The sequence below is a fragment of the Martes martes genome (genome assembly GCF_963455335.1).
Source record: "Martes martes genome assembly, chromosome: 7".
Lineage (NCBI taxonomy): Eukaryota > Metazoa > Chordata > Mammalia > Carnivora > Mustelidae > Martes > Martes martes.
This window is the reverse complement of record NC_137894.1, coordinates 117,854,472-117,877,479: the sequence shown is the minus strand read 5'-3', so window position 1 is coordinate 117,877,479 and position 23,008 is coordinate 117,854,472. Positions and strand designations below refer to the sequence as shown.

Here is a 23,008-nt window from a genome sequence, read left to right as displayed (position 1 = left end):
TATCTACCCCAAGAGGTTAAGAAAAGATTGGCAAAACTAGATTTTCAAATGTTTTTATAGCAGTCTCTTTTTTAAAAAATTATTTTTATGAACATATAATGTATTATTTGCCCCAGGGGTACAGGTCTGTGAATCATCAGGCTTACACATTTCACAGCACTCACCATAGCACATACTCTCCCCAATGTCCATCACCCAGCCACCCTATCCCTACTCCCCACCCCCCAGCAACCCTCAGTTTGTTCTGTGAGATTAATAGTCTCTTGTGGTCTCCCTCCTGATCCCATCTTGTTACATTTTTTTCCTTTGCTACCCCCCACAACCCCCTGCCCTGCCTCTCAAATTCCTCTTATCAGAGAGACCACATAATAAGTCAGTCTTTCTCTGACTGACTTATATCGCTCAGCATAATACCCTCTAATTCCATCCATGTGGTTGCAAATGGCAAGATTTCATTTTTGATGGCTGCATAGTATTCCTGTGTGTGTGTGTCTGTGTGTATGTATGTATGTGTGTGTGTATATATATATATATATATATATATATATATACACACACACACACATCTTTATCCATTCATCTGTTGATGGACATCTAGTTTCTTTTCATAGTTTGGCTATTGTGGACATTGCTACAGCAGTATCTTTTTAAAAAAAAATCTATTGATGTTTTCTGGGAAAAATGATTTTGTATATTGTGTTTATAGCTAGGAAATTTGTTAAATTATCTTTTTAAAAAATTCCAATAACTTCTCTGTATTTTTCTTTTGATTTTCTACATATATAATCACATCAGCAAATGAATCGGTTCTTCCTTTCCAATCCAAGTATCTATATATAAATGTATTATAAATATATATTTAGCCTTACTGTACTGACAAAGACTTCCATAGCTAAATATAATGGTGACAAATACAATGTGGAAAGTGGATATCACTGTCTTTTTCCTGATTCCAAAGGAAAACTTTCTATATTTCAACAATAAATACATTTACCAAAGACTTTAATGCTCTACCACAGGGGTCAGCAAACCATAGCCTGTGGCCAAGCTGGAAACACTGCTTGTTTTTGTACAGTTTGGAAAGCTAAGAACAGTTTTTACATTTTTAAATGGTTGGAAAAAAAAACATTTTGAGACATGAGAGACTTATAGGAAATTCAAATTTCAGTGTCCATAAATCAGGTTTCATGGAAACACAGTCACACTTTTTGTTTACACATTATCTATGGCTGCTTTCATACTACAGAGGCAAAGTACAGTTGTTGAAAAGGTATGGCAAACAGTATGCAACAATCATATCACTTTGCACTGCTTCTTTCATGCACTACAAATTGCAGGGGCACAACTGATAGAATTTCAAGTTCTAGGTGTGTTAACCACATACACATATTGTGTCAGAATGAAAAGAAAAAAGTAAACTTCAAATTTTCCATTTTTAAGGCAGAGTGGAGTATAAATGACAGTTATTGAATGAGAGAGTAAAGCACTGTATTTCTTATGCAATGACAATATAGTTGCCCTAAAAAATACAGATATAGATGAACATTACTAGACTAATAAGCACTCCTTGCAATATCTCTTATAGGAAAGCAATGATCAGAAAAGTTAGAATTTAAAAATTAAAATGAGATGTCAACAAAAGTAAGTTTCTAAGTGACATGTTAGCTAAACAAGGAAAGCTACTTATTGGTAATGGATTAACTATATCATTTAAATTGCAGTGGCTAAAAAATGTGTCCAGAGAAAATAAATTTAAGATTATTAGCCTTTAAAGTGAGAACAGTTTCTCAAAAAGTTGAGGGTTTGGGGAAAACCACCAACAGTTAATTAAACAAGATAAATAATGTTGAGTGGTTTCCTTGGATTGTAATGAGTCAACAGATGTTACCAGTATTACTCAGTTGTTTATTCAAGGAGTCCATGCCAAGTTAGAAGTGATGAAGAATTAGCTTCTACGACCAGTTGGTGTGGAATAACTATAGCTTAGAACGTTTTCAAAGACATAAGTGAGAAAGAACTAAACCAATACAGTGTAGGGTGGAATTAGATGGTGTTGAAAAACATGGATAGAAAAAAATGACCTAGGCACATCTACAAAAATTGTAAAAATGCAAGGTGTTTAAAAAGCCTATGATTATTCATTGTATTATTCTTCAGCAAGTATTTTGAAGAAAAACAAAACAAAACACAAAACTGAATGTTTATGAACCAATAATGTTAATGATGAACTTCATTTGATTTGGGGGATATAACCATTGTTAGTTCTGAAGTTTTGTCAGGAATAGAAGTTCAAAAACCTGACTTGGTACTTGCTGTACCACACAGCAGTTAATGGCTTAAAAGTGGTAAAATTTTATTGTGCTTTGCTGATCTCAAAGTCAAGAATGAAATTCTTCTGAACCATACTGCCCTTAACAACTAGTAGCTTTGGAACTTAGCTTTCTTGCATGTTTGATACTGTGTCTTAATGAATTCAACCTAAAACTATAAGGCAAAAGCAGCACTTAGACATGTAAAACTTACACTGTGGTAAAGTTATCTGGACAAGAACTAATGCTGCTTTTTCTTTCTTTCTTTCTTTTTTTTTTTTTTAAATGTATCCATTTGACAGAGAGAGAGAGAGAGCACAAGCAGGGGGAGCAGCATGCAGAGGGAGAGGGAGAAGCAGCCTGAGGCAGGACTTGATCCCAGAATCCTGGGATCATGACCCAGGCCCAAGGCAGACCCAGGTGCCCCAGAACTAATGCTGTTTAAATAACATAATCAAGCAGTTTTACACTACTCTTCCTGTGCTACTAAAGCTTGAAATAATATTTCTATTCCCACACAAATTTGCAGGGGATTATTTTTTTCAGAGCCCAATGTTCTAGTAGAGTGTGCTGGCCTACTCTCCATGGATGGGCCTTGGATCTTGACATCTGGCCCCTTGCTCTAGGAGAAAGCGACAAAGTCCAAGTTTACTCAAAGGAAGAAAAATGCCCCCAGGGCAAAGTGGCACTGGCCCACTGGTGCTCCTAAATTCCCATTTTCTTTCACAATTTGGCTAGTAGATCTTTAATATCTTGACTGTTCTTTGAAGATTTTCTATTTTAACCAGCATTTTTAGTTGTTTTTAATGTGAGTTCCTTCCAAATTACTTGCCCACCAAAAGCAGAAACAGAAGTCTGATGAATTACTTTTAAAAAGATCAGTTGCCTTTTTTTCAACAGCTATGCAGCAACTGGTAATAGCAGTTCTCCTAAAATGAACTATAAGATAGTTCCTAGCAAAGCACATGGGTTAAGTGTGGCCCCACACTAAATTTCCAGGTGGACACAGAACTATGGCATCTCCCATCCCCATAAAACTGAGTAGCACAATGACAGAACAGAACACAGCATGACTGATTAACATATCATTTTAAAAATCAGTGTTATCTGGAAAGAATTAGGTTGTATCCCACCTCATTTCTTGAAGTAAATTAAAAAAAAAAGCCATTAGGATACAGAAGCATATATTAAAAACTTTTTTTAACTTTGCAGAATATTTTTGATAGAAAGCTCAGAAGTCATAAAAGAAAATATTAAGTTCATAAAACAAAACAACGGCAAAAAGGTTTTGTGTGGCAAAAAGCAATGAAAGAAAGAAAAAGAAATTGGTGAAAATTATTTGCAACTTACATCAGAAAGAGTTAATATCCATAATATAAAAAACCTAAAAATAAAGGAGGAAATAATCTATAACCCTACAAAAAATGGCAAGAAATGTGAATAGATCATACAAAACATTCCAAGGAGCCAACTATGTTTTAAACTACTAAATGGCAAAGAAACACTTTCCTGTTTTCCTGTACAAACTTCACCCAGGATAAGCAAATGGTTGATGAAGAGAAATTCTTTTTATAGGAATATGACAGCTAACAAATGAATATGACTGAAGTTAAAATACCACTATATGAAACTCTTTTTTAAAAAAATATTTTATTTATTTATTTAAGAGAGAGACAGTGAGAGAGAGTATGAGCGAGGAGAAGGTCAGAGAGAGAAGCAGACTCCCTGTGGAGCTGGGAGCCCGATGCGGGACTTGATCCTGGGACTCCAGGATCATGACCTGAGCTGAAGGCAGTCGCTTAACCAACTGAGCCACCCAGGCGCCCCCACTATATGAAACTCTTAATAAAAGATCTAGGTCACGGGCTCTTGACAGGAGCAATACTGCCCCAAAGGGGGCTAAAAATTAGTTCTCAGGAATGAAAATTAGTTCTCAAGAATGAAAATTTTAAATATTATAATGGTTTGTAACTCTCTCTTGGGCCATAGTACAAAAACAGATATGTACTTTTTTGTGGTGAGCTATACCATTTACTTGAAATTTCATGTTAAGGACGTGATTTGGGAAAAAATTATCTAAAAATTCTCATTAGGAAAGCAATAATTATAAAAAAGTTTAAACACTTATCTAGATAATAACCATCAATAGCTGCTAATACGATTTTTAAAAGAGATTACATGTTAGATATCATCAAACAGAGATACACATTACCATCAGGAAATATTCTTGGTGAAAATTCATAACTGCATCTCATCAAATATCTAGATCTACTTATCAGTTTATACAATACAGGGGAGAGAGAATGTATTAAAATACATGGAGGTGCAACTAGCCAAATCCAGAATGTGGGGAACTCTGGAGGACGAATACTTAGTTTCTTCAACAACAAAATTATAAGAAAAAAAAGGGGGTAAGGAGGAAGGAAGCTACAGAATACAAGATTTAAAGGACACATCAACAACTGCTGTATATGCACATTCTTTGGAGCCTAACTCAAAGAGGCCAAAGGAATGCTGTGTGAAAACAGTACTGTGGTGGTATTTAAAGTTACCTTTTACACAAAACATTTACAGATGAAATGGTGAAAAAAAAATGACAAAGTGTATAAAATATCTAAACACATATAACTGACCAGCAGTTCTTAAAATTTAGTGTACATCACCTCCACTTGGAAGACTTATCAAACCACGAATTGATGAATTTCTGATACTCGGTCCTGGATAACGCATGAGAATTTGCATTTCTTACAAGGAATACTGATGCTGCTGGTCCAGGAACCACACTGAGAACCACTATAATAGACAATGTGCTAATTTCTATAAAATGTAGACAAATATTAGATATTTTAAAGTAATTAGAGAAAGAACAATGAACTAACAGAAAACAGCGAAAGAGCTTCACCAGACAGATCAGAGAAAAGGAAATACAAATGTCCTCTAACCACATGTAAACATACTCAACACACCTCAACAGGAGAGAAAAGCATGTTTTCACAATATAACAGGAAATCACTTTTTAATAGATTTTATTTATTTATTTGACAGAGAGATTGGTATGTGAATGGGTTTGTAGTAATCATTTTGCTCTGTATATGTACGTCAGAACACTATGGTATAGAACATATTATGTTGTACCCTTTAAATATACATAGTTATTACTAAAAAATAAAAGTAAAAAGTAAAAATTTGGTAAGTACCAAAGAAAAAGTGAAATTAATTTGAATATGTCCAAAATATTATCAATTAATACATCAATATAAAATTACATCAATAAAAATAAATAAATAAAAATTATCAAGGAGATAGTTTACATTTTTTTTTTCCATGCTGATTCTTCACTTACTGCACACCTCATTTCAGATTAGCCACATTTCAGGTGCTCATGTGGCCAGTGGCTATTGTGCTGGACAAAGCAGAACTATACTATTGTGAGCTATGCCATTTACTTAATGTATTTCATGCCCACTACATATTTTTATATCACTTTTAAATGGATCTTTTTTTTTAATTTTTAAAAAGATTTTATTTATTTATTTGACAGAGACACAGCAAGAGAGGGAACACAAGCAGGGGGAGTGGGAGAAGCAGGCTTCCCACCAACCACCCGATGCAGGGCTTGATCATGACCTGAGCCAAAGGCAGACACTTAACGACTGAGCCACCCAGGTGCCCCAGGAAATCACTTTTTACCTTTTGGGATAATAACCAGGGCTGCCAAGGGTATGGGAAAATAGGCACTGTTATGCATTGCTGACAGGTATATAAATTGTTATTACTATATATTACTATTACTATTTCTATAAGTTATTATCTATCAAAATTTAAAATGCATATATCATTTGAATACTCATAAGTTACCAAAGAGATATGCATATTTATACATGTATACAATAACATAGATAAAAGAATATTCATTGTAAGCATTGTATTTAATAGCACAAAACTGGAAGAACCTAAAGTCTTATCAATAATGGACTAGGAAGATAGTAGAATAGGAGAATTCTGAGGTCACTTCCTGCCATGTACACCTGGAAGCAAGAGTTACATATAATGCAAGTCACTCTGAAAACAACCTTAAGATGAGCAGAACAGATCAACTACAGCCAACAACACAAAGAAGCAGCCAAAATGAGAAGGGTTGGAGGACAAGAGACATGGTCAGATACCACAGCCCCAGCATGAGGAGGAGGAATATTGCACATACAGAGGTCCACCCTGAGGAGCAAGGGGATAAAACCCCATATCAGGTACCCTAGGCCCTAGGTACCTACACTGGAAAGATGAGCTCCTGTAATGTCTGGCTTTGAAAATAAGCGGGGCTGAATTCCAACAGCTTTGAAAATCAGCAAGACTTAACTCCAGGAGAGCCAGAGTAAGTTACTGGGACTCAAGATAGCTCTTAAAGGGACCAGCACACTTTATCACTTGATCAGAGACCCAGTGAAGCAGCAGTAGATTGAAAAGTCTCTCTGAAAGAGATTAACTTTAGGGTGCATGTTGGAGGGGCAGGAATCTGTAGTTTTCTCTGGCAATGGAAGTACTAGCAGGTACCATTCTCTTGCCCTCCATAAGCCTAGCTGACATTCTATATTTATCTTGCTAGTACTACTTGCCCTGAAGTGGGCTTGCCCTATGGACCCACCTCACCCAACCTACCTGCCCTGGCAAATGCCTCTCCAAAGTGACTCCCACTCCACCATATCTGGTGAACAGCCTCAGTCAGGGCTGATGTCTCCCCAAAGTGAAAACCACCCTGCCACACCTGGCAGCCTAGGCCAGACAAGTGCCCCTCCAAAATGATTCTTGCACCAGGAAAGGGGGCCAGCCCCACCCACCAGCATTCCCACATCAGTTGTGGCCCAATCACAAGAGGTTGCACACAGCCCACACAGGGGATACGCCTGGGGCACCTGGTTCTGGTAACCAGGGGAGATTAGACTACTGGGCTCTGCAGGACACCTTTTACTTAAGGCCACTGTGTAGACCAGGAAATGTAGATGAACTACCTAATATATAAACACAGGGAGTCAGATAAAGTGAGACAAAGGAATAGGAATATGTGCCAAATGAAAGAATGAAACAAAACCTCAGAAAAGGAACAAAATGGAAGAAAACAATCTTCCTGACAGAGTGTTCAAAGTAATGGCCGTAAAGATGAGCACCAGACTGGATGAATTTATTGAGAATGTCAACAAGGAGAAAATATAAAGAAAAACAACCAGAGCTGAAGAATACAGTAACTGAAAACAAAACAAACAAACAAAACCCAAACCTAAAGGAAAGCAAGAGCAGATCAGAGGATGCAGAAGAAAGGATCAATAATCTGGAAGATCAGTAATCTGGGTCATGGAAACCACCCAAGCTGAAAAGCAAAAAAGAAAAAAAGAGTTTTAAAAAAATGAAGACAGGTTAAGGACCCCTGCAGCATCAAACATACATCTGCATTACAGGGGTCCCAAAAGGAGAAGAAAGAGAGTAAAGGGCAGAAGACTTGTTTGAAGAAATAATAGTTGAAAACTCCTTTAACCCAAGTAAAAAAAAAAACAGACATCCAGGTCAAAGAAGCAGAGAGAGTCCCAGACAAGTTGAACCCAAGAAGTCTATACCAAGACACATAATAATTAAAATGGTAAAAGTTAAAACAAGAGGGAATCTCAAAAGCACTAAGAAAAAAACCAACTAGTTAAATACAGGAGAAACCCTGTAAGGAAATTAGTTGACTTTTCAGCAGAAACTTTGCAGGCCAGAAGAGAATGGCACGATACATTCAAAGTGCTGCAAGGAAGAAACCTAAAGCCAAGAATAATCTACCAGGCAAGATTATTATTCAGAACTGAAGAGAGAAAGAGTTTCCCAAACAAAAGCTAAAGGAGTTCATTATCACTCAGCCAGCCTTATAAGAATGGTTAAAGGACTTCTTTAAGCAGAAAAGACCATGACTGGACAAATATTATGAAACAAAAAATTTTCACTGGTAAAAGCAAACAAAATAAAGTTAGGATACCAGTCATTTATTTAAAGCTAATAATAGGGTTAAAAGATAAAAGTAGTAAAATCAATTATATCTACAAAAATTAGGTAAGGGACACACAGAATAGAAAGATGTAAAATATAACACCATACACAAAATACAGCAGGGGAAATAAATATGAAGTTTATTTATTAAGTAGGCTCCACACCCAGCCTAGAGCCCAACTTGGGGCTTGACCTCACAACCCTGAGATCAAGAGCTGAGCTGACACTGAGTCTGACGTTAATCAACTGAGCCACCCAAGCACACCTGTAGTGCTTTTAGAATAGGTTCAAACTTAGGTGGCCCCCAACTCAATATACAGTGCTATATATTAAGACACTATATTCAAACCTCATGGTAACCACAAACCAAAACCTGTAATAGATACACAAAAGATAACAAAAAAAGGAATCTAAGCATAACACTAAAGAAAGTTATCAAACCACATGCGAAGAGAGCAAGGGAAAAAGAGAACAGAGAAGAACTAAAAACAACCAGAAAACAACTAACAAAATGGCATTAAGTACATACCTATGAATAATTATGTTTTAATTTTTATTTTAATTTTTATTTTCATTTCAGTGTAGTTAACACACAGTGTTGTATTCGCTTCAGGTGCACAATACAGTGATTCAACAATTCCATATATTACTCAGTGCTCATCCAAGGTAACTGTACTCTTAATCCCATTCACCTATTTCACCCATTCCCGTCATCCACCTCCCCTCTGGTAACCGTATGTTCTCTTTAGTTCAGAGTCTATTTTTGTTTTTTTTCCTCACTTTGTAAATTTCTTTTTTCTTAAATTCCACATACGAGTGAAAGCACATAGTATCCGTCTTTCTCTAATTGGCTTATTTTGTTTAGCATTATAGTCTATAGATCCATCCATGTTGTTGCAAATGGCACTGTCTCATTTTTTATGGCTGAATAATATTCTATTGTATGTACATACCACTTCTTATCCATTCTTCTATTGATGTACACACAGTTTAGGTTGCTTCCATAACTTGGCCATTGTAAATAATGTGGCAATAATAACAAAGGAATGCACATATCCCCATGAATTAGTGCTTTTTTAATTCTTCGGGTAAATACCCAGCAGTGCAATTACTAGATAGTAGGGTAATTTATTTTTTTCAGGAACCTCCACATTGTTTTCCACAGTAGCGGCAGCAGTTTGCATTGCCAGTGCACAAGGGTTCCTATTTCTCCATATCCTTGTCAACACTTGTTTGTGTATTTTAGTCATTCTGACAGCTGTGAGATGATATCTCATTGTGGTTTTCATTTGCATTGCCCTGATGATGAGTGATGTTGAGCATCTTTTTCATGTGTCTGTTGGCCACCTACATGTCTTCTTTGGAGAAATGTCTGTTCACATCTCTTGCCTATTTTTTTAACTGCATGATGAGTTGTAGGATTTCTTTATATATATATATATTAGATACTAGCCCTTTAATAGATATGTCATTTGCAGATATCTTCTCCCATTCAGTAGGTTGTCTTTTAGTTTTTTTGATTGTTTCCTTTGCTGTGCAGAAGCTCTTTATTTTGATATAGTCAATAGCTTATTTTTGCTTTTGTTTCCCTTGCCTCAGGAGACATATCTAGAAAGATGTTGTGGCCAATATTAGAGAAATTACTGCCTGCACTCTCTTCTAGGATTTTTATAGTTTCAGGTCTTACATTTAGGTCTTTAACCTATTCTGAGTTTGTTTCTGTGTGTGGTATAAGAAAGCAGTTTCATTATTTTATATGTCACTGTCCAGTTTTCCCATCACCATTTGTTGAAGAGACTTTTTTCCCATAGTATATTCTTGCCTCCTTGATTGAAGATATATTGATCATATAACTGAGAGTTTATTTCTGGGTTTTCTATTCTGTTCCATTGATGTATGTGTCTATTTTTGTGCCAGAAACATACTGTATTGATTCCTATGGATTTACAATATAACTTGAAGTCCAGAATTGTGATAGCTCCAGTTTTTTCTTTTTCAAGATTGCATTGGGTATTTGGGTTCTTCTGTGGTTCCATAAAAATTTTAGAATTACTTATGCTAATTCTGTGAAAAATGTTGTTGTTATCTATATAGGGGTTGCATTAAATCTGTAGATTAGTTTGGGTAGTATAAACACTTTAACAATATTTGTTCTTCTAATCAACAAGCATGGAATGTCTTTCCATTTCTTTGTGTCACCTTCAATTTCTTTTATCCAAGTTTTATAGTTTTCAGAGTAGCAGCCTCTCACCTTTTTGGTTAAGATTATTCCTTTTATTGTTTTTGGTACAATTATAAATGGGATCGTTTTCTTAATTTCTGCTTCTGTTGTTGTATTAGTGCAAAAGATTTCTGTATGCTGATTTTGTAAACTGCCTGTATTCACTAATCCGTTCACTAGCAGTTTTTTTGTAGAGTATTTACAATTTTCTATATATATCACGTCATCTGTGAAGAGTGAAAGTTTTACTTCTTCCTTACCAATATGGATCCCTTTTATTCCTTTCTTTTGTGTGATTCCTGTCTAGGACTTCCAGTTCTATGTTGAATAAAAGTGGTAAGTGTGAACATCCTTGTCTTGTTCCTGACCTTAGGGGAAAAGCTCTGTTTTTCCCCATTGAGTATGATGGTAGCTGTGGGTTTTTCATATACGGTCTTTATTATGTTGAAGTATGTTCCCTCTAAGCCCACTCTGAGAGTTTCCATCATGAAAGGATGTTCTACTTTGTCAAATGCTTTTTCTGTATCTATTAAAATAGATGCAGATCTTCTATTATTTATCCTGTTATTGATGTGATTTATCACACTGATTTGCAAATACTGAATCACCCTTGCAACCCAGGAATAAACCCCACCTGACTATGGTGAATGATTTTTTTTAATGTATTATTGGATTTGGAATGCTAATATTTTATTCAGGATTATCACACCTGTGTTCATCAGAGATACTGGCCTGTTTGTGGACTTTTTAAAAGATTTTATTTATTTGACAGACAGAGATCACAAGTAGGCAAAGGCAGGCAGAGAGAGAAGGAAGCAGGCTCCCTGCTGAGCAGAGAGCCCGATGCGGGGCTCGATCCCAGAACCCTGGGATCATGACCTGAGCCGAAGGCAGAGGCTTTAACTCACTGAGCCACCCAGGCGCCCCTGTTTGTGGACTCTTTACATGGTTTTGGTACAAGGGGAATGCTGGCCTCACTGAATGAATTTGGAAGTTTTCTTTCCTCTAATACTTTTTTTGGAAAAGTTTGAGAAGAATAGGCATTAACTCTTAAGTGTTTGATGAATTCACCTGTGAAGCCTCTGGACTTTTGTTTGTTGGGTGTTTCGGATTACTGATTCAATTTCACTGCTGGTGATCAGTCTGTTCAAATTTTCTATTTCTTCTGTTTGTTTTGGTAAGTTTCATGTTTCCAGGAATTTATCCATTTCTTCTATATTGTCCAGTTTGTTGGCATATTATTTTTCATACCATTCTCTTATAATCTTTCGCATTTCTGTGGTGTCTGTTTTTACCTCTCCTCTTTCATTTCTGATTTTGTTTGAGTCCTTTCTTTCTTTTTTTTTTTTTTTTTGATGAGTCTGACTGGAGGTTTATCAATTTTGTTAATTTTTTTTAAAAGATTTTATTTATTTGCCAGACAGAGATCACAAGTAGGCAGTGAGGCAGGCGGGGGACGGGGGCAGGGAAACAGGCTCCCTGCTGAGCAGAGAGCCCGATGTGGGACTCCATCCCAGAACCCTGGGATCAAGACCTGAGCCGAAGGCAGAGGCTTTAACCCACTGAGCCACCCAGGTGCCCCCCTTCTCTGTTTTTATCTTATTTTATTTTTCCTTCTTTTCCTTTACATTCATCTATTTTTTTTCTTAAATTCCACTTGAGTAAAATCATATGTTATTTGTCTTTCTCTGACTTATTTCGCTTAATATATTTTTGTTCCATCCACATTGTTGCAAATGGAAAGATTTCATTCTTTTTGATGGCTGAGTAATATTCCTGTGTATTTGTATGTATAGATACGTATGTATATGTGATATATATATCACATACACACACACACACATCTTTTTTATCCATTCATCAGTCAATGGAGATGTGGGCTCTTTACATAATTTGGCTGTTTTTGATAGTGCTGCTATAAACATTGGGTGCCTATACCCCTTCAAATCAATATTTTTGTATCCTTTGGATAAATACCTAGTAATGCAAATGCTGGGTCACAGGGAAGTTCATACTTTTAACTTTTTGAGGAACCTACATTCCAGTTTGCGAAGAATACAGTCAAAATTGTAATAACTGTGTGGTGACAGAGTATAACTATAGCCATTGTGGAGAACATCTTGTAAAGTATATTAATTGTTGAATCACTATGTTGTACATCTGAAACTAATGTAATACTGTACGTCAACTATAATTTCACAAAAATGATTCAGTTGAATAAATTACAGTATATCCATGCAATGAAATTTTTTTTAAAGATTTTATTTATTTATTTGACAGAGATCACAAGTAGGCAGAGAGGCAGGCAGAGAGTGAGAGGGCGAAGCAGGCTCCCTGCGGAGCAGAGAGCCTGATGCGGGGCTCGATCCCAGGACCCTGAGATCATGACCTGAGCTGAAAGCAGAGGCTTAACCCACTGAGCCACCCAGGCGCCCCATGCAATGGAATTTTTAAAAAGATTTTTATTTGACAGAGAGTGTTCAAGTGTGGTGGGAGGGCAGATGGAGAAGCAGACTCCCCACTGAGCAGGGAGTCTGACATGGGGCATGATCCCAGGACTCCGGGATCATGACCTGTGCTAAAGGTAGACACTTAACTGACTGAGCCATATAAAATTCCATATAATATTCCATGAGCCATTCCATACAGTGGAATATTATATGGTTATTAAAGAGGCAGAAATAGCTGGGTACATTTTGCTATGTAGCTAACTCCAACTTATTAAGAGAAAAAAATCTTATAAATTGTTAATTCTACTAAGTACCTATTAATTAAGTTCATTTGTTATGTTTTAAGCTGTTAATATTTAAACTGAAGTTTTTTTATTCAGTTTTTGTTATGTTTTTCTAAGGACAAATTCCAGCCTATGAAATTACATTTTAATTTGCTTACCTGACTGAACGATCATCACTTCCAGTCACAGCCAAAGGTTTTGTAGGATGGACAGCAAGTGCCCAAAGTTCACCTTCACAATGTCCTTGCATAATTAGGAAAGGTTTATTTCTTTCATGCACCACAATTTCGAAAATTTCACTGTCCTGTGTTCCAACTAGAATATGGTCACCTCGCCAACAAACACTCCTCACAGACAACCCTAATCAAAAGTAAATTGTATTTAAGATAAATCTGTTATAATGCCAATCTGCTAAATCAATATAATTTTTGTACCTTTTATACCTTATATGTAAGATAAAAGGAATCTGCAAGTCTTTGATCCACACATATTCTTCAATTATGCAGGTTGTTTGCTATATGGAATGATATGTCCACATAGCAAATGATATGATATACCTAATTTCTACGCACCCTTCAGGACATACATTCTTCTTACTTCTTAGAGAATTTCAGTCATAGTCTGACCACTTCTTCAGCCAAGGTCTTATAACACAGTCTCCACAATACAAAAAGTAACTATTCAGGAACTACCTTTATAGAATTGTATTATTTTTTTCTTATAATAATCTGACTTTTCATGTGTGTACATTTCACTTTTCCCATCTGCTCATAAAATCATTAGAAAGAGAGACTTCTACTCTTTCTACATATTCCACAATCCCTTTTGTAACCTCAGGAAAGCTAGTGCTTCTGTTTTCTCATCTGTATAATGTGGCCAACATAAAGGTGCTGTGGACTTCACAATGTTTTTGTGAGGGCCAAAAAAAGTGTCAAATTATTTTGCAGACTTTAAGATACAATAATGCTCAGCAAAACTAATGAAAATAACATAACAGTTAACATTTACTGGATGATTATTATGTCCCAGGCACTTTTACACATTTTACATATATTAAATTAGCTCATTTAATCCTATGAGATAGTTATTCTCACTTATGGATGAGATTAAATATGTAGCCCAAGGTCACACACCTAGTAAGTGACTGAAATAAGGCTTAAACACAGACCTCTGCAACTTCCAATCCTACTCCTATACCATACTAGTGAATAAAAGGTTTTTTAATAGTGATTCTGTTTTATTATATCAATTTTTTAAATCCCCAAAGAAGAAAATATCTCCCAATTGTTGACAAATTTGGATGAAGGAAAAATACATCCATATGCATTTAAATCATCCTGATCAAAACCTTCTCCAAACCTCAACACACTTTATTTTCAACAATTGCTAAATAGTTACATTTGACATTCCAATAGTAAAATATTTTCAAAATCCAAGGTTACCTAAGCAAGCACTTGTCACATCTCTAAGTACCATCATAATAAGCATTAGATATACAAAAGAATCCTTGTCGTAACAGTAAACATAGACTGTCTTTAGGCAAATCCACCTCTCAATAAAGGGAGTGCAATTAAAAGCACACAGTATGAGGGGGCAAATTTGAGTCTCATTTATATTTACAAAACATAAATTTATATTTATTAAAAGAAACAGACAATCTTGGCTATATTTAGAATTTGCCTAGTAGTGAGATATTTGTTTTGTTATTACCTTTGTATCCCTGGTCTGTTTCCCTGAGATCAATCACAGTAATCGGTTTAAAAGTTAAATCCCAAAGACGAATACAGCCATCTCTGCCACCAGTAGCAAAGCCTTCTTCACAAGCATTCATACTAAAAATTCCTGCCTAGCAGAGAAAAAAAGTAATTTAACAATATATACTCTTTAAGAAAATCTGTGTGTAGGTAGAAACACACTTTAAAAGAGTTTGATATGACATCGGAATATCAGAAAACACAAATTATATATACACACACACACACACACACACATATATATATATATATACACACACACACACACACACACACACACACACACATACATACATGAAAACAATATATGGTCCATGACATGGGCACAATATAAAGTTAAACCTATACCACATATAAATATGAATTATAGACATAAAATTCTAAAGATTTTATTTATTTGACAGAGATCACAAGTAGGGAGAGAGGCAGGAAGAGAGAGAGGAGGAAGCAGGCTCCCTGCTGAGCAGAGAGCCCAATGCAGGGCTCGATCCCAGGATCCTGGGATCATGACCTGAACTGAAGGCAGAGGCTTTAACCCACTGAGCCACCCAGGCGCCCCTAGACATAAAATTCTAAATGTAAGAAATAAGTATGTTAAAAAAGAAAAGAACACTTACATAACTTTGAACTATGAGAGAGCTTTTATGCAAGGCAGGTTACCCAAAAACCACAAAGGAAAACAATTTTTCATATGAGAAAAGATATCATAAGCAATGACAAACAGATTGGGGAGAGTTCTGCAATGTGTAGGGCTGTTGAAGGGTTAACATCCCTAATATATAAGTGAATACAGAGAATCAAACCACAAAGACAACAAAAAAGAGCAAAGGGTAATAACCAATTAACAGAAAAGGAATTTCAAGTAGCCAATAAATATATGAAATTTCACAAATAGGAAACAACTAAAACAAGAAGTTACTATTTTGCAGCCAGAAAACAACCCAAAATTTACAAAAGTGGTCACATCCTGTACTGGGGAGTACAAGGAAGAAACTGGTATTTTTATGCACTAATGACGAAAATATGATTGCTGCAATCTTTGTGGAAAAGAATCTGGTATTTCTGGTTTTCAGACATTTTGCTCAAAGCAAGTCCTGTTCTAAGTGGTTCTTTAATATATTTAATATGTGATATATTATCTATTTAATAGTAGGTCATATTAATATATTTAATAACTTCTCTACTTAAGATCTCACTGCTAATCATGTGGCAGCTCTGTACTCTCTAGTTCCCTTCTCTATGTAAGGGACCCAACTACTAAAAATCCTTAATCAAAAAAAAAAAAAAAAAACTACAAGGTTTTAACAACAGATTCTTCCCCCCCTCCAGATCTGTTAACTTTTTAATATGAAAATCTCATGAATTAAAAAAATTAAATTTCTTTGCCACTCAATAAAAAAATGACATTAAAATTAAAAAGGTATTTTTTCTAGAATTGTCCCCAAATTTCCCACTGGTAAATTAGCCATAAGATTACTGGCTTTAGGGGCACCTGGGTGGTTCAGTTGTTTAAACAGCGGCCTTTGGCTCAGGTCATGATCCCAGGGTCCTGGGATCGAGTCCTACATGGGGCTCCTTGCTCAGCTGGGAATGTGCTTCTCCCTCTGCCTGCCTTCCCCTTCCCCTTGCTTGTGCTCACGCTCTCTGTCAAATAAATAAATAAAATCTTTAAAACAGAACAAAAAGAGTACTAACTTTACTCTAATGTAGTTAACCTAGAATACTTTTGTTGAATTTAATAGGCCTTTTATCAATACTACTCCAAGAAAGATACTATATTGGAGCAATGGTTTAAACAAGGTACTAATTATACTAATTTAATGAATATCCATGTGTCTAATTGCACAATGTTTCTTCATTGAAATCTTGAAAACAAACAGATAATTCAGTTAGAACAGCATTTTTCAAGTAACTGAAGTGACTAGAAAATCTGCTATATTATATAATCTTTTGTTCTAGGATAAGAAGTAGTTATCTAAAAGTGTTCAAAATATGTAAATATACTTACAGTATGGGCTCCTTGTATTGTCCTTATAAGATTGATTCCTTTCCAAACATATATATCCCCATTAAGTGCACCAGAATATGTTAATTCATCCCTTGCACAGGCCAGGCACAAAATTGTTTGAAGGTCACCAGTCTTACCAAAGACCCCTCGTTTTGGGGTCAGAGCATTTCCACATAAACTCCAGAACTAAAAGGTACACAGTATCATCAAATTACCAAAGAATGCTTATAAAATAAAGGAAAATATTTCTAATACTGTGAAGCTATATTAGAGCAGCAGGCCAAAAATTACCTAAGAAATCCCCTTACGAAACATTAGCATTCAAATGTTCACATCCTCATCCTAGTGTTGTCAATAGCTATATTATAAAAGACAAGTCACTGGTTTCAATCCTTATCTGTAAGAATAAGGGGGGTGAACTAGATTATTTTTAAAATAGGCTACGCTTCCCTCCTTTGGTCTCTGGAAAAAATCTACTTGAAACTCCGACAAGTGAAAGAGCTGGTTATGTGTTAGCAATGAAAATGAAGATATCATACACTAATAGGAAGGAACACCAAACCTAACATTCAATCTTTGGTGAAGTAAAGATGGGGAAAAAAATGTTGCTCTCATTGATATTTCAAAGCTGAGCAATTCCTTTACTTGCAAAGCTTAAAAATAAGAGAGATACATATTTGGAATAATTTGTTCATTTTTAGGAGAAAACAGGAAGTCAAACATAAATCTTTATGACCAGGGTTTTTGTTCTTTTATGTGGATTCAAGTAAATTTTAATAGTTTGCAGAAAGAAATAAAGAAACAAAAATGGAACAGGGCAAGGATATACAGAAGAGTTTTACACAAAGAAATTTGGCCCAAAGAATAAATTCAACTTTATAAAAAGTAAATTACCACTTAAAGTAACATAATTTGTTGATAATAAAGATTGTATCTCGTCTTTCAGATCTTATTTCAAGACCTAAAGATCTTAAAACCAGAAGCCTCAAAAAACTAAAAATTATGCTTATCCATTTAAATAACTAATGAATGCTTTTAATCAATGACACTTTATGATTTTTAATTCTAAAAGCTCCATGAATCCTGTGCACAAGGATCACTAGTTCTCTGCTTTTCCAGCAAATTCAACAAATCCTTCGTTTCAGTCTGTTATTCTCATCTAGATGAGTGATTCTCAACTTTGGCTGCACATTAGACTCACCTGAGGGAAATTATAAAACATGGTATGCTTGGGCCCCCACCAAGGTAAATGGAGAAAGAATCTCTGAAGAGTCAAACCCAGGTAACCAAATAATTTTCACACTCAGAGTAAAGAACTATTGTTCTATAATTGAGATCAATGCCATCTAATAGAACTTTCTGTAGTGATGAATATATTCTCTCTGTACATATACTGTCCAATAGAGTAACCACTGGATACATGTGGACCTTAAGCATTTGAAATGTGACTGGAATGACTGAAGAAATGATTAAATTTTACTTAATTTTAATTAAGTTAATTTAAATAGCTACATGTAGCTAATTGCTACTATATTGGATAAGGAAGTTCTAGATCATCTTTGGGACTTAGTGTCCTCACACATATTGCCTACAAAGAGATCTACCCTGCTTTTCATTGACTCTACCAAAAGAAAAGAAATGTAACTCATAGTAAAAATATAGTTTAATTCAGAAAAATAGTTTGTTTAAAACCTGAAAATGGAACTTTCAGTTTTATCTACAATATAAAACAATAAGATCTGTTTATTTATTAATTTTCCAATAATTAAGTATTTTCTATCAAGTATTACCTCAAACATCATTTGTTCATCACAGATGAAAAAAACAAAAATTTCTACCTTCACAGTGCTTATACTATGTACCCGAAACCTAACATAGAGCTTTTGCTACTGAGTATTTGTGCAAAAAATATTTAATACTATTCATTATCAAATCAGTACCAAAATATCAAAACCAAACTTGCAGTGGCAACTAAAGATGCTCTGGAGAAAATGTGAATGGAAGTGAGCATATCAAAGAAAGAATGTGAACACAGAACCTTACTAGGAATTAACTTTTGCAAGGAACTGTTAAATTAGATGATGGAAGAAAAACAAGCACTTCCAATCTGCACCAGGGATTTAACGGTAACTGTTATATGGGCTTCAAAATCTGAGCTTTAATTGTAAAACAAAACTCAGAGCTTTCATAAGCAAAATAAACTGTGACTACAAAGGCTAAGGTCAAATCAGAGAGTAAATATAGAGAAGGTAAAAGATAACACTTTCGGAAAGATGACCATGTGCTAGGAACTATGACAAGCACTTGAATAAATACTGCCTTATTTAATCACTCTATAAGACACACTTTAAAGATGTGAAAAAAAGCTCAGCAAGGCTTCATGACTAATCCCAGGTCAAACAGTGCTAAGTGTGGCAAAGCCAACTCTGTCCATGATGTTTCTGCCACACCATCTTGTCTCTGTGAAAGAAACCTCTTATTTTTCTTGGTTTCCTATGCTCACATTTTGCTCTGTAAGTGAAACATGAGAAGACAAGATGAACACAATAAAGCCTACTTCACAAGACTATAAATTCCTTTATGAATGGTGTTTTATTCATTCCCTACTCATACCTATATCCCTTATAGCGCCTCACATACAGTAATGACACAATAAATACCTGTTAGGTTGAACAACAGAATGTTAAAAATGTTGACATTTTAAAAACAAGTACTGTCATAATCCTAAGACTACCTAAGTTGTAAATAGTGTGGTATGTACTTAGCAGCAGAGAGTAAGTGTACATGACTATTATAAAATAAGACCCTTCTAGTACCTTGATATGTTTTACACCACAGCTGACAAGTTTATTTGGCTGGTACAAATCCCAAGAGATATCAAATATCTGCAAACAAATCAGATTCATGGTTAAAATACTTACTTTCAGAATCACTTAAGAATCCATCCAAAAGACCAAAAACCCCAAAACCCTACTTATCATAAAACAATATTCCTCACTAAATAATAACCAGAATCCCATACTTCACAATCTTACGAGAAATATGTAAATGATATGAACAAAACTACTTCCTAACTTCTATGAACTTTCCAAAACAACCTGTTTTTAATTTTTAAAAGAATTTCGTCTATAAGTAACAAGAATAGTTCAACAGAACTATGGCATGAGGCAGGTACCTACATAATTTTTACAGAGGCAAGATACTGAATGTACATTTAACACTTATATAGCTATAAACAGAGAACTTTAAGTATTTGAAATAGAGTACATTTTTATAGCTTTCTATCACACAGAACTACTTACATAAATAATCATAATATCTATTTCACAGTATAAATTGTTTTTATTTTTTAGCTTTATTGTTTATGGATCATCTCAAGCTTTGTTCTTTGTTCTTCTCCCAAAACTCAAAATATATACAAAACATTTTTGTTATAAGAGCAAACAATAAAAAACCCAGCTGAAATAAAATATACACTAGAATCACGCACTTTAATAGTAAAAACTAATGATTGAAAAATAATTTCATAGCACAAAAAATCGTTAGTCTTTACCATGTTTCTTTGACACCTACCTGCATAATCACCTAAGATGCTTATTACCTTCAAAAATGTACAAAATTATTCTCTTCAGTGATAATAAAGAATATATCTTATAAATTAATATTTTAACAACTCACCATGACAGATTACATGAAAACATTTTGTGCAACTTTAAAATATTAACCACCAAAATACTCTAAAAATTCCGACAGTACTTTTAAAAATAATCTATTTACTCAATCCAAAGTGTGAAATGCTTTGATCTAAGTATACATAATTGTCTAATAAAATATACCTAACACTTTAATTATCTAAATCGTGCGAATGTGTAACAGGCCCCTTTGAGACTCTGCTAAAAGACAAGTATATTTACCAAAATGCAAATACACACAAAATTTTCTATACAACTTTTATAGATTCATAGATTCCACTCCCCCCGCCACCTGCCCCAGAATTAATGACTACATCTCCTGTGCAGGTTCAGATTAGAATTTTACTACACACAAAAATAATGAGAGATTTTTAAGGGTTTATGATAAAGTTTTTGATGCATGTTTATAAAAGTAGTAGAATATTTAATTAAAAACTGACTACAAAGTATTTTCTATATTAACTTAAACAGCTTAGAATAAGGAATATATTTTTAGTAAGTTTCCAAAGTAAAAAATGTTAGCTCTCTTAAAATTTAATAATTATAATTTCAAATTCTCACATGCAATATCATGTTTCACTTTAATTATGATACATATATAACAAACCAGTGATAAAACTATATAGACCCTAAGCATGAGCTGTTCAATTTTTAAATGGAGGTCTGAATAACTTAAAATTCATCGTTCTGCTGAAGCAAACAACAGTTAAAGGTTTTGTGCTATCACTTCACATACTGAGTCCTATTTTTGAGTACTCCTATATACATTCTAAAATTTTATGAATATTTGCAATTGTACTTTAAATTTTTAATTACATATGAACTATTTGGTAATAACAAAGCATGGAAACATATCTCCTGGCTCTCCTCTTTTCCCCATCCAATATCCAGTAGAAACCCCAACGGAGAATACTTACTCTATCTGTGTGACCAGGAGCCATAGATAACATTTTTCCCCTCTTCCAATCCCAAACACAAACTGCATTCTTTGAATCAAGTCCAACTGAAACCAAGCGCTGAATTATATCCAAGAAGTCCACGAAGGAATAAAAAGGCAAACAAATCAAAAAGAAACCAAATTATAAATGCAAACAAATTATCCTCATGGGTATTATAAACTTACACACTTATATTTTATATCAAAACTTACACATTTATATTATATAGACCTCACAGAGAAAGGCTGGATGTATTTCATCTTGGTAATATTTGCATAAGTATAATTCTTCACATTAAGAAACAGAAGAGAGACTTCCATTCTAACAGTAGGACTGACAAAATACCATAAACATCTCTCCTGCTAAAAACTAAAATGCTGGATAAAATGTAAAAACATGTTTTTAAATGTACTGCTGAGCTGTCAAGGAATTATGAAATCTGGAACAAAAACAAAGAGACTCCATATGGGAGTCCTGGAGGATAAGAGAGTTCCCATGTACACTTTATTCTAAAGGTACCAGCTAACTCCTGATAAGCCTGATTTTTGTTCTGTAGGCTGAACGAAAATAGGAGACAAAGTTTAGGGCAAGTCCAAAGTGTAGATCTGAATCTGAGACTTCTGACTAAAGCAGGGAACTCCTCAGAAGTAAGGGAAAACAAGAAACCACTCCTTTAAAAACAGGGGCGGGGGGCACAATGCATGAAGGGAAAGACAATCCTCCCTGAAAATTGATAGTCAAAAGCAGCTTTCATACAGTCATAAAGCCTAACTCTACATTAATTATGAACCCCTCAAGTGAAAAATTTCAGAGGGGTCTGAAGGTTCTTCAAGCATCTTCAACAGTGTAGCAGAGTCAAATATAAATCCTATTTGGAGAACTGAGACTTCAATCCATCCCTCTAAGAATTCCTACAGGTAGCAATTCAGTAAACATAAAAATAAATAAACATCCCCAACCCCCATAACCATGGGAAATAAGGGACTATGAGTAAGAATTAGCAAGTCAAGACAAATAGCAAAACCAGTCCTAGAAAACATCAGACATTGAATTATGAGATGAAGAGAAATAAAATTAAGGTTTCAAAGTATCTTCATTCGAGCAAAGAATAGGAGACTGTAAAAAGTATTCAAGCAGATCTGAAGAAGCAAACGCAATTTTTAGAAATGAAAAATAAATTTAAAACAGTGGAGGAGTTAAATAGGCATTTAAAGGGAGATGAAGATACAGAGTTAAGAAGAGGAGACAGGAAGATGGAAACCGTGAGAGGGGTTAAGAAACACAAAAGATGGACTTTCAGCCATGGAGGAGTATCAGGATCTGAACCCGCCCCCACT

The 23,008-nt window shown here is 34.9% G+C and overlaps 1 protein-coding gene across 1 annotated transcript in view; it reads right to left on the bottom strand.

Annotated features, from left to right (window-relative positions):
• Positions 1–23,008, bottom strand: part of EML5 (EMAP like 5) — a 170,979-nt gene that overhangs the window by 109,239 nt on the left and 38,732 nt on the right. The window contains exons 3-7 of the mRNA XM_080807497.1: positions 21,651–21,749; positions 19,858–19,926; positions 17,042–17,227; positions 14,990–15,125; positions 13,438–13,639 (exon numbers count right to left, since the gene is read on the bottom strand). Coding sequence (XP_080663623.1) covers positions 13,438–13,639; positions 14,990–15,125; positions 17,042–17,227; positions 19,858–19,926; positions 21,651–21,749 — 692 coding nt within the window. The remainder of the gene's footprint in view (positions 1–13,437; positions 13,640–14,989; positions 15,126–17,041; positions 17,228–19,857; positions 19,927–21,650; positions 21,750–23,008) is intronic.